We start from the raw sequence: 12,914 nt of genomic DNA, 5'->3' as shown, positions 1-12,914 counted from the left end.
TTGTAAACACGGACAATGGCATTAATATATTTTAATCTAGAAAATAACAGAATGAGCCTTGGTGAGGTTTTGTTTGTTATTCCAACTGGGTTATAAAATGACCGGGTTCTTTGTGTACTGAAACAATTTTGTCCTTTGCGTCCACTAATCATCTTTTCTTTTGGGGGCGACAGTAGCTCAGGAGGTAGAGTGATCGTTTTAGGATTAAGGGATCCCAGTTCGAATCCTGGCCTGTCTGTGTTACATGTTGAAGTGTCCTTGGGTAAGACACTGAACCCCCAATACCCCCAATAAGCAGGTTAGCGCCTTACATGGCTGCACAGATCACGGCCGCTATTGGGAAATGTGAAGCACAATGTAAAGCGCTTTGGGAAGTCATTGACTTGAAAAGCGCTATATAAAAGCAGATCATTTCATTTCATTTCATTAATCATCTTTTGTTTTCTATGGGGGACCAAAAACGCTAAAGTTTGAAATAAACAGTTTGAAATAAACAAATGAACAATTCATTGAAAGTAAGAATAAAGTGCTTCGGGACAAAAATCCGGGTGGAAACATATGTTGGCCTGGAAAGGGATGGGCGCCACCGGGCTGTACTTGCCAAAGATACACCACAGAAAATGGTGCCCCGACAAACCTGGTGGTTTAGGGATCCAACCATAGTCCAACCCAAGACTTGCATAGGACCGCCAACTCATTTAAATAACATTTCATGACCCATTTTATGCCTACAGTCTCCAGCATCAATTACATTATCAATATATTGGAATTTAATAAAATTTGTACTGTATATTTATATATATATTTTTTTTTTCAAAATAATTTTTACATTAATGTGGTCATTATTTTGTATTCATTCTTTAATTTATATTTTACTTTTTTTTTATTCAAATTTATATTCATTTCTATTTTATTTTATGATCATTTTATCATCAATTTGAATATATTTGTTGGGCCATTTGGTTATTTGTTATTATATTTAGCAATTTTGGTCCCAAGTATTTTTCTCCCACACCAAAGGCAGTGCCTTCCATTCCACTTAATAATCTATCGCTGCAAGTTGACCTAACCCAGGGTTTTTCAACCATTTTCACGCCGAGAGTTACTTTTTGTTACTAATTAGCTCAAAGCGCACCCATTTGATATGCATTTCCATGCATATCGACTTTTCATGTTATTACTATGCTTTTACAATGTTATTACCAGGTTGGAAGTAAAGTTTAATTGGCTCCGTCAACCACTTAAAAGAATCATTTTACTGGCAAAATCGCAACGGCCCAGCACTGATGAGATTTAAGGGCACCTTAGCTGTCCTTAAGGGGGCGCACTCTGGTGCCCGAGGGCACCGCGTAGGAGGCCCCTGATCTAACTTGTTCTAAATGTCTATCTTAGACATTTGGGGCTAAAGTTGTTGTAATTGCTTGTTCAGGGGGCCAACAATATCCAGGCAAGGCGGGCAGTGAAGGACACCTTCTCCAACCCTCAGTCGCCACAGCCTTCGCCCTATAGCTCTCCCAAGTCTCAGCATAAAGCCCAGCAGAGCTTCCTGCCGCCAGGCTGGGAGATGAGGATAGCCCCCAATGGACGACCATTCTTTATCGACCATAACAGCAGAACCACAACATGGGTGTGTCACACCTCTATTCACACTTTTATGAAAAAAGCATCAAATTGGATACTTTGCAGATCCTTTAAATTAGATTTAAAACCAAAAGTGTTACTGAAAATGATTTTGTTTTTCTGTTTTGCCCTTCCTTGGAAAAAACAAGGAGGATCCCAGATTAAAATATCCAGTCCATATGAGGAATAAAAACTCCATGGAGCCTGGTGAACTTGGTCCACTTCCTGTAAGTACATTTTGCTGCAAATTTATTTTTGGAATGTACATGCTGCATCAAAGTGGCATTGATAATTCTATTTCGTTAAGTAATTTTACACAAAGTAACCTAATTGCAGATTATTTTTCCTCTGTAAGTACATCATATTTATACTTAAAATGTTTAGTACAACCACAAAATTGAATTGAGTAAAGTCTACGTACCCTTTTTCAGTGATTTGCTAAAAAAACTTATTTATTCTGATAATTAAGCTATGATTTAGAGAGGGCATGTCAAACTCAGTTTGTTCTTGGGGCCAGATCTAGACTTTCTGTTCTTCGTTGGGCCAGACCATTTAAAAAATGTCAACTCTTAGTTTTTAGCTTTGATTTTTAGTGTTAGGCTTTATCCTTCCGCCTACAATAGTAACCTGCCCTGTATATTGTAATCACGCATGGCAAGGGAACTTTTCGAAACTCACCACATTTAATCACAAAAAATGAGCAAAAACATTTTCTTGTTTGGCATGGAAAGCTTGTTTAAAAAAAATCCTAAATTATGATGAGCTGGTTTAAATCATGCAACCAGCTGGATCTGGCCTGCAAGCTTTACTTTTGACATGCCCGATTGAGATCTTTTGCTTAATTTGGCTGACTCGGTGGAGACCATTTGTAAACCACAAAGGGAAAATGTCTTTGGTGATTAATGAAAATGAATAATGGCAAGCTTCTGACTTTGAATTAACTATATGTTTTTATCTTCCGATATGAGACGGACCAATTAATTTGGATACCCTTGTCATTCCGTGATAATATACACAAAAATCTTGAGAGCGATACAGTAAAAATTGTTACGAATTGCATGGTTTTTCCTTTTCTTGCATTTGCCCAGCCAGAACTCCACTGTTTGAAGAATGTCTCTTAGTATACTGAGAAAAGAGGCACCCAAGTTTGTAGTCTGGAAACAAGATTTTTTTGAAAATAGTTTTACAGTAGCTCGACTGTGATGTTGGCGGAGTGTGTGGCTAGCGTGCATGTGTTTGTTCTCTTATTTCTCTATTGTGTTTTGGTGGCTCTAATAATGTCCACTACTTTCTCCGCAACCCCCTCCCGGTGCCGTGTGTGTTTGGCAGCACCTACCAGAGGAGGTTGGTCGGCTCCCTCCCTTCGCCTGCCTTCCTACCTGTGTGGTCTGCCACGCTGTGGTCACGTCCTGCCTGCAGACAGCACTGCGTTTTCTTTTTCTGTTTTCAGTGTCTCTATTTCTCCTGTGACTTGCATGAATGGGTTATACCAATTTGTGCTTATTAATTTCCCCCTCCAGTTTTGTTTCTTCGCACGGCCCCATGCACCGGCACTCCCCCTGTTTGGCTCTCCCGGGGACTCTAAAATTACACCGTGTCCGTGTAACATTATCATTAAGGGACAACACAGCACATATTTTTAGCAAGCAGGGCAGTGAATGTGCAGTTGATTATTGAGATGGGACATCCAAATTGGACTAACGGTAGTTAAACCCAGGGTGTCAAAGTCAAATGGATGGAGGGCTAAATAAAAAACAAGAGCTATGTAGAGAACAGCCGAGATCCTCCATGATCTGCTACCTTATCGTGGTCAAGGAGTGTGTCCCAATGATCCTAGGAGCTATGTTGTCGGGGGCTTTAAGCCCCTGGTAGGGTCACCCATGGCAAACTGGTTCTAAGTGAAGTCAATTCATACCTCCGGCAGAACTTTGCCCATGTCCCGAGGGAGGCAGTGGACATTGAGTCCTAGTGGACCATGTTCCGTGCCTCCATCGTCGAGGCGGCTGATCGGAACTGTGGCCGTGAGGTAGTCGGTGCCTGCCGCGGTGGCAACTCTCAGACCCGTTGGTGGTCACCGGCGGTGAGGGATGCCGTCAAGCTGAACGAGTCTTATCAGGCCTTCCTGGCCTGTGGGACTCCAGAACCAGCTGGAAGGTATCGGCTGGCCAAGCGGAATGCGGCTTTGGTGGTTGCTGAGGCAAAACCCCAGGCATGGAAGGAGTTTGGCGAGGCCATGAAAGTAGACTTCTGAACGGCTTCAAGAAAATTCTGGTCCACCATTCGGGGTCTGAGGGCTGGAAGCAGTGTTCCATCGACACTGTGTATAGTGGCGATGGGACGCTGCTGACCTCGAGCTGGGACGTTGTTAATCGTGGGCACAGTACTTCGAAGTCCTCCTCAATCCCACCGACACATCGTCCTCTGAGGAAGCAGAGGCGGGGGACTCTGAGGTGGGCTCTCATATCTCTGGGGCTGAAATCACTGAGGTGGTCAAAAAGCTCCTCAGTGGCAAGGCCTCAGGGGTGGATGAGATCCGCCCAGAGTTCATTTAGGCTCTGGATGTTGTGGGCGTATCATGGTTGACACGCCTCTGCAACATAGAGAGTGTGTTCCAACAACGCAGAATCACACTTCTCAGCCTCCCTGGTAAGGTCTATTCAGGGGTACTCAAGAGGAGGGTCCGCCAGGAAGTCGAATCTTTGATTCAAGAGGAGCAGTGTGGTTTTCGTCCCGGCCGTGGAACACTGGACCAGCTCTATACCCTCTGCAGGGTACTTGAGGGTGCATGGGAGTTTGCCTATCGAGTCTACATGTATTTTGGAGAAGCATTCGACCGTGTTCCTTGGTAGTCCCTGTGGGGGGGTGCTTTGGGAGTATGGGGTAGCGCACAGTCTTATCCAGGCTATGCGGTCCCTGTTTGCGTGGTGCCAGAGTCTGTACCGCATTGCCGGCAGTAAGTCTGATTCGTTTCCGGTGAGAGTTGGACTCTGCCAGGGCTGTCCTTTGTCACCAGTTCTGTTCATAACTTTTATGAAAAGAATTTCTTGGCTCACCGTTGGTGGGGAAGGGGTCCTGTTTGGGGGCCTCAGCATTGCATCACTGCTTTTTGCAGCTGATGTGGTGCTGTTGGCTTCCTCAGGCTGTGATCTTCAGCTCTCACTGGAGCGATTCGCAGCCGAGTGTAAAGCAGCCGGGATGAGGTTCGGCAAGCTAAGTCCGAGACCATGTTACTTAGCTGGAAAAGGGTGGCATGCTCCCTCTGGGTTGGGGGATGAGATCTTGCCCCAAGTGGAGGAGTTCAAGTATCTCGGTCTTGTTCACGAGTAAGGGTAGGTTGGAACGAGAGATCGACAGACGGGTCTGTGCAGTATCTGCCGTCATTCGGTCCCTGTACCGGTCCATCGTGGTGAAGAGGGAGCTGAGCCGAAAGGCAAAGCTCTCGATCTAGCGGTTAGTCTATGTTCCTACCCTCACCTATGGTCATGAACTTTGGGTTTTGACCGAAATAACACGATCCTGGATACAAGTGGCTGAAATGAGTTTCTTCTGCAGGGTGGCTGGGTACGTCCTTAGACATAAGGTGAGAAGCTCAGTCATCCGGGAGGAACCCTATGTAGAGCCACTTCTCCTCTGCATTGAGAGGAACCAGTTGAGGTGGCTCGGGCATCTGATAAGGATGCCTCCTGGACGCCTCCATCAGGCGACTCAGGAGAGACTAAGTCTCTAGGCTGGCCTGGGAACGCCTCGGGATCCCGTCGGATGAGCTGAAGGGGGTGGCTAGGGATAGGGACATCTGCGCTTCCATGTTAAAGCTGCTGCCCTCGCGACCCGACGTCGGATAAGCGAAAGACAATGATGGATGGATGGATGGATAAGCTGAGGGTCGGACTGCCTAATTGTTGAACAATTTTAAAATAACCCATATTGTCTAGTAAACCAAATTGAACCTAATGAAAAGCTAACAAATATATTCTTAAATGATCAGATAAACAAAGCAATATTTTCTTGTGGCTCTGTCAGCAATCTCTAACTTTAAAACAGGGACAAAAGCCAAAATCCCCATTACATTTACATGAACAATGAAATAAGTCAGTGTTATTCAGGTACCATTGATAGCCTATATTTAATATTTTAGCAAAGGTGGGCTAAAATAATTTCAAATAAGAAAAATAATATAAATTTTCTATCATTTACTAAACCACATTAAAGTAACGTGTAAGTAGAGGTAACTAGGGTTAGTCTGGTTGCTCTAAATCTTTGTAAATTCTTGAATTTTAATGTTGTGTTTTCAAGGATGAAAAATTGCTTGAATTTTTGGTGAATTGCTTGTAAATGCCTGAAATTGTTGCCATGTTTCACAACAAGTCTGCTTAAAAATGACACTGACACGTGTCTCTGTTGGCTTCACTTTGCCATTGCATTTCTTCCCTCATGTTTAACTTTAGCTAGCATTAGTTTGTATGGCATTGTCCTATGAAGTGTCTTGACCCCCTACGGGTTAATTTGCCGGTTCAAATTGTCCCTAGTTATGAATGAGTGAGTTGTTTGGCAACCAGTTCAGGGTGTCCCCCTGCTCACTGCCCGAAGACTGCTGGGGTCCAGCACCCCTGCAACCCTAGTGAGGATAAGCCATGCAGACATGGATTTTTACATTCACGATTCACAATTTATTCAAAATCTATACATACATATGTAAAACAAAGATATATTGGTGGATATGCAAAATACATGATCTAATCTGGATTTATTGTTTCAATGCAACTGCATATATTGAAAAATTGGCTTTGAAAGTCCTTAAAAAGTGCTTGAATTTGAAAAAAGGTGATACAATTATGAATCAAGATTATAAATAAAAAACCTTCTTGGGGGCTGGATATGGCCCGCAGGCCTCGATTCTGGCATAGGTGACTAAAACAAAACAAAAAAAAATTAACCTTGCTGGTGTCAAAAATTGTTCAACCCTGACTGTAGAAGAACCCAAGAACTATACATTTGTATGGTAGGATGAAAGAAACATAAGTTTGTGAACATAACAGCAGATAATTGTAGATTCGGCATTTTTAAGCCCCCTCCCTACTCACTCCCACTCTTTATGTGCATACTTGAATTGCTTGGTGCTGCGTGAATCTGTCTAATTATGTGTGTGTGTCCTTTGATTATTAAGTAATGGCTCTTCGGTAAGAACCTCAAACCTGTCGTGAAAGTCGTGACGAGCCTTCTGTGTCATGTCACGTATGGTGTTATCTGTTGTCCTTGCAGCACTGACTCAAATAGTGAAGACTTGAAGGGAGAACATGTTTGAATGACGATTTGAGCACATCCTGTTCTTTGGTGGTGATCATATTTGTATTTTCATACATCTCATCAGTCTTTTTATTGTATCTTTGTAGCCTGGATGGGAAGAGAGAGTTCACACAGATGGACGCACCTTTTACATTGATCACAGTAAGGAAATCTTAAAACCTTTTTCTATGTGGTGCTTACTGATCTCCTAATGTGACAAACAATATGTCCTACATGCTGCAGTTAGGGTCCTCAAGGGCAAAACAGGTATCAACGTTTTGTCTGAGTTTAAAAAAAAAAATGCACTGCAAGAAAAAAATCTAACCCCATTGACAGTAAAAGGCCATAAATTTACTATAGTTAAAAAAAAAATTAAAAATGCGTTTCTCTATTAAAATAAGAAAAACATCTTTAAAGTGAGCAAAATAATATATTGCAGATAATTTTTTTTTTTTTGCATTTTTAAGAATTGTTTTTTTCATGAGCTATTTTTTTCCTTATTTCAGGTAGTTTTTAAAACTGTCTTACCAGATAAAACAGTTAAAATAATAAGTAAATAGATAAGAAAAAAATACGTAAAAATGTGTTGCAGTATGGCAATATTGCATAGAAAATTTCAACAGTTTTTGATGTTTTTAAAACTTGGCAAGTAAAAATCCACAAATGTGAGAACTAAGTTTCAGTGTACTTGCTAATAAGAGATCAAAGTAACACCAATCTAACAATTTAGACTATTTGGAAAAGGCTGATTCAGAATTAGGTTTATTGACCAACTATTTAAAAACATTTACAAGAATTTGTGTTGACTGTAACGACCCTAAAAATAGACAGAATGGGAAGCTCTAAGCACCTCAATTTATTGGAGGAAACAGGAGAATTAAAAGGAATGCAAAATGCTCAGTAAGAAAAAAAATGCCCAGAATAAATACACCTACTTTAAACATTTTTTCTTGAATTGAGCCAAAATGTATGGAACTTAGCTCTTTTTGAATCAGTGTTACTAAAGAAATGGTCGAAAATCAGCAATCATTGGTGCATTACAAATAACATTTCAAGTTAGTGTTTTATTTATATATTGTTTTAGATTTCCTATATTTTCGACAGTCCTTGAATGAATTTCATTTGTAGTTATTACAGAACTGCCTGGATTACAGTGTACATGCATGTTTGTGTGGATGGTTTTATTGGAAGCATTCCAATGTTATTTTTCCTCAACTAGATACAAAGAACACGCAGTGGGAGGACCCTCGTCTTCAGAGTCCTGCTATTACCGGACCTGTGAGTAGTTTCCCACTCTGCATTTGAACCTGCACACACTTTTTTTGTTAACAAAAAAGCCCTTGTGAGTCTGTTGCGCCAGTCACTTAGCATGCCAAAGCCTTAGGGTCGACATCGTGTTACACCAGTCTCACGTTGTGTTTCTCCCAAATATTATCAGTATCCACTTTTGGGTTATTGCATTTATCTGAGCATCACAGTTAAATATTACCGTCGCAAAGTATCACGTTCGTAAAGATGCTGCTGTTTTTGTTTACATTGCATGTCTTGTCCCCAGGCTGTTCCATATTCCCGAGAGTTCAAGCAAAAGTATGACTACTTTCGGAAGAAGCTAAAGAAACCAGTAAGTGCTTAAGCCTATTATTAATGCAATTGAACACCTTCCATGTTTTCATGATGATGCTTGATTGCAAAGACCTACTGTCTTTGAATGCTAATCACTGTTTCTTAACATCACTTTTAAGTGTATATGGGATATTTTCTGATCCTGGGGCTTCTGAAACTTATTAAAGGTCAATATCGCAATGAACGGAGTGCAGGAACAACCCCCAAACTATTATTCCTTCACTAAATCAAATATAACAGAAATATCTACATAAGGGGGTCAAGAAGTATGGCTCCAAAGCCAGGTGTGTCTCTTTTATTGAGTACATCTGGCTCTGAGACAAAACACCCTATTACTACCACTAGAAGCAGGAGCAGAGTAGTGCTTTTCTAGTAAGAATTGATGACATCAGGATTTTTTCCGTGTCTCTTAACCAATCCACTTTTTCTGCCCTTCACATTTCCTGGATTTTTTATTATTATTATGTTTTTTAGGAGAAAATGACAAATGGTCAACGATGTACATTTTAGACAATTGTTTGCAGATTTTAAATATGAATCGCATCTATAAAACAAAGGTTACAACTGAGACCATGTCAGATAGTTGGAGATGATGCATATGTATCCTTCTTGTCTGTTTGTGGCTGTCTAATTCGGCACCGCACAAACAAAATGACATGAACCATTGACCAACAAAAGGAAACAACACGATTTTTGCACCCAAAATTGTTGTGCAATACAATAATAGACCCTATTTAGTGTATTTATTTGTGCATAACGTGTAATTTTTTTCACCTAAAAGAACTCAAAAGTTTAGTAATGCATTATAAACGAGGTTTTAGAGAAGTTTAATACCGTATTTGTGCAATAATTGATCAGTCGAAAAACATCGCTGACCATAGTCGTAAAACATTGGATGCAACGAGAATCTAACCCTGGTAGCATTTAGTGACTTTAGTGAGAACGGGGCTATGAATTGAATCACACTGAATCCCTTCTTTAATGGTACTGGAGGAGATGGAAAATTTACTTTGAAAGACCATAAAAAGTGCTTGAATTTTGCCATGAAAAGGTGTACAAACCCTGGAGTTCCCATTCATCACCGACCATGCCCTTTTCACACTTCGTGTGTTTTATGGAAAAGTATAAGAACATTGAAAGAAACCCTGCTATTCACCAAATTGGATTTTTTTCATGTTGAACAGTGACTTCCAGGCTTATTACGTTTTCTGTAGGAAACCCAGGTAGCTCTCAAACGATAGATTTTCTTTAATTGCAGGCTGACATCCCTAACCGCTTCGAGATGAAGCTTCACCGCAACAACATCTTCGAAGAGTCGTACCGTCGAATCATGTCGCTCAAGAAGCCCGACGTCCTTAAAGCGCGCCTGTGGATCGAGTTTGAGTCTGAGAAAGGCCTAGACTATGGGGGGGTGGCCCGAGAGTGGTTCTTCCTCTTGTCCAAAGAAATGTTCAACCCTTATTACGGTCTCTACGAATACTCCGCCACGTAAGTCCAAGAAATATTTGCACACTCTTGATTGAGAACACAAAAATTCCACCATCGTCAAGCTCAAGTGTTTCTTTCCCCATTGGGACTTGTTTAACAACCCTTCACTCTTCCTTTCATTCAAACGCAAACTTGTTTCCTATTTTCCAAACAAGGGAATATAACGGAAGGTTCCTGATTGCCTGCTTTTGTTGGCACCAGCAAGTACAAAACTTATTATTTTTTGTAGAGCAAAGGTAGAACAAACACAACTCACTTCACAATTGGTTGAATAGGCATTGCTGCTTTGTCTGTGGTCTAAAATTAGTACAAAAGAAAAACCTTGTGCTTAAGCTGTTCCTTAGCAACGGCAGGTGATCTCACGTGTCACCGTCATTCTGAACTTCTGCACTAGCATTTGCACATTTGTAATGCATGATTTCTATTCAGAAGAGACTTAAATCCAACCTTAAAGGTAATCCCAAATCCTTAAACATGCTAAATGTGAATTTATGAAATTTATACTTTATCGGTATTCTCCACTTATTCTTCGAGATAATGCATTCTAAGGACAGGATGTCATGTCATTGTTATCCGGAGATATCACTTTATCGGAGAAACACCAGCAATCTAGCAAGCCAGTCGCCATATTGCTTTACGTGTTAGTCCAAGAGATTACGAGTGTTTTAAGCAAAGTTTTAGTAGTTTGGGTGTTGTGTCGCAGGTAGATGCTGTAATAATACTACAAAGGGCGAGCTGCCAAATAGGGGCTAACTGGCAAATAAAAAAAATACACGCAGACCGATCAGCGCAAAGGCAGCTGCAGCTTCGACAAAAAAACACATGGTGAGCTGCCAGGAACCAACAACAAAAAGCGGTTATGGCGACAAACGCAAAGTCGGTCGGGATTAATGCAAGGGACACTGCAAAACCGGCGCTAACGCCAGGCTAGCTGGCCAAACAACACACGGTGGGCAGCAAACGATCGCCAACCGAGAGTAGACAAAACAGTAATTTCCTTTGGCAGCCCCGACGCTAACGGGGAGCTAGCAGTATAAAATTATACCAACCACGCACACGTAGTGAATAACCTAAAGGGATATCCACAATCTCTTACCTCCAAGCAGATATGAGGGATATGCAATCGCTGTTCACAACAATGGCTGTCTGATTTACCGCTGGCCATACATGTTGTGTAATGTGATTCACCATTTTGTGTTGTGTTCTTTCAATGACGCCACAGCTCTTGAGGAATCAAGCCAAATGGGTCATTTGTAAGACAAAATTTCTAGATTTGCATACCTGTGGGTACGAACACTACCCGTTCTGTGCCTAATTAAAAAAAGTACATTGATTATACCTTTAAGATAAGAGATTTATTTGCCATTTTTGCACCATAATTGCAGTCATCAATGTTAAGTTCATCCATATGATGTAAATGGTCCCGATAACGTCTTCTAAATGCATTGATTGTTTGTGTGCCGCTTATGCAGTGACAACTACACCCTCCAGATCAACCCCAACTCCGGCCTGTGCAACGAAGACCACCTTTCCTATTTTAAGTTCATAGGGCGTGTGGCGGGAATGGCAGTGTTTCACGGGAAGCTGCTTGACGGTGAGCGCCTGGCATTGCATTTGCACCTCAGGTTTTCATATTTTTGGCATTTGTTGGCACCAGCCCACCTCAGATTCTCATGTTTCCAAACAAATCACTTGTGCCCCCTGCAGGTTTCTTCATAAGACCGTTTTACAAGATGATGCTGGGGAAACAGATTTCCCTAAAGGATATGGAGTCTGTGGTGAGTTATTGCAGTCCGGAAGTTTTTGAGTCAAGTTTGCAGACCCGGTTTAACTGTCTTTATTGTCCCCACAGGACAGTGAATACTACAACTCTCTCAAGTGGATACTGGAAAACGATCCCACGGAGCTCGACCTGCGGTTTTGCATCGACGAGGACAACTTTGGACAGGTATTTGACTCAACACCCGTTATTCCCTTAAGTTTACCTCATGAGTATTTGATTGATTGTCTGATTGAAGGTTACAATGAGTTCAGAATAAACAACTTTGATAAGCAAATGACAAAACCGAAGGAAGGGCAAAAAGCCAGAGCTTATCTTGGTCCCCTCTCCTTAACAATCCCAACACTTATCACATTAATCAAATCATGTAATCAAATTATTACAACATTGTTTTATAAGTTAAAAAACACAACTTATCATCACACTAGGGAAATAATCATGAACACTTTATAAAAGAGCACAGGAAAAGCGTCCTTCTCGTTTGAGATACGGAAGTCGAATGAATGATACCGATTCTTTCATACCTAGAAACGAGTGAAAATACCAAATTACACAGTTAAAGTTGCCTAAAAGTCGATGGCTCTGATGTTGTAGGGAGGGCTGGGAATTTTAGTATTGATCCAATCGAAGTACCTAAGTAACCTAAACTCGAAGTAACCTGGTCATTCTTGTCATTTTTTATTTTACTCTATAGTATACTTTAATTATTTTATTTTTAATTTCATTGCTTGTTAATGCAACATCCATTGCAGCCTGGTCGTCCTGGAAGGGGGATTACCTCATGTGCAGCTTTCCAAGGTTTCTTCATTTTCCTCATGTTGAGGTTTTTGAGTTTTTCCTCGCCCTCATGTAGGTTTTGGATCAGGGGATGGTGTAATAATAGTTTGTCGTTTGCAATATTTTGTGGTCTGTGCAGCCCTTTGAGACTCCTTGTGATTAAGGGCTATACAAATAAACATGGGCAGCACAGTTCTGAGGTCATGAGATCGAACCTTCCTGTGTGGAGTTTGCATGTTCTCCTCCTGCTTGCGTGAGTTTCCTCTGGGTACTCCGGTTTCCTCACACATCCCAAAAAACATGCATGTCAGGTTAATTGGCTGGTCTGAATTGTCCCTAGGTA

General features: G+C 41.2%; 1 protein-coding gene across 4 annotated transcripts in view; it reads left to right on the top strand.

Annotated features, from left to right (window-relative positions):
* nedd4l (NEDD4 like E3 ubiquitin protein ligase) overlaps positions 1 to 12,914 on the top strand; it is a 78,156-nt gene that overhangs the window by 52,448 nt on the left and 12,794 nt on the right. For 3 of the 4 annotated variants that reach the window (XM_088355881.1, XM_088355878.1, XM_088355879.1), the window contains 9 exons: positions 1,430 to 1,627; positions 1,770 to 1,847; positions 7,011 to 7,065; positions 8,123 to 8,181; positions 8,459 to 8,524; positions 9,785 to 10,014; positions 11,487 to 11,608; positions 11,722 to 11,792; positions 11,867 to 11,962. In XM_088355881.1, coding sequence (XP_088212007.1) covers positions 1,430 to 1,627; positions 1,770 to 1,847; positions 7,011 to 7,065; positions 8,123 to 8,181; positions 8,459 to 8,524; positions 9,785 to 10,014; positions 11,487 to 11,608; positions 11,722 to 11,792; positions 11,867 to 11,962 — 975 coding nt within the window. Of the gene's footprint in view, positions 1 to 1,429; positions 1,628 to 1,769; positions 1,848 to 2,949; positions 2,965 to 7,010; positions 7,066 to 7,146; positions 7,171 to 8,122; positions 8,182 to 8,458; positions 8,525 to 9,784; positions 10,015 to 11,486; positions 11,609 to 11,721; positions 11,793 to 11,866; positions 11,963 to 12,914 lie in introns of all 4 variants that reach the window. The other variant, XM_088355880.1, reaches the window with a different exon arrangement.

The sequence above is a fragment of the Urocampus carinirostris genome, chromosome 16, assembly GCF_059441175.1.
Source record: "Urocampus carinirostris isolate Australia breed hairy pipefish chromosome 16, RoL_Ucar_1.0, whole genome shotgun sequence".
Taxonomy (NCBI): domain Eukaryota; kingdom Metazoa; phylum Chordata; class Actinopteri; order Syngnathiformes; family Syngnathidae; genus Urocampus; species Urocampus carinirostris.
The sequence above is the reverse complement of the archived record's forward strand: the minus strand, read 5'-3'. Positions and strand labels throughout refer to the sequence as shown.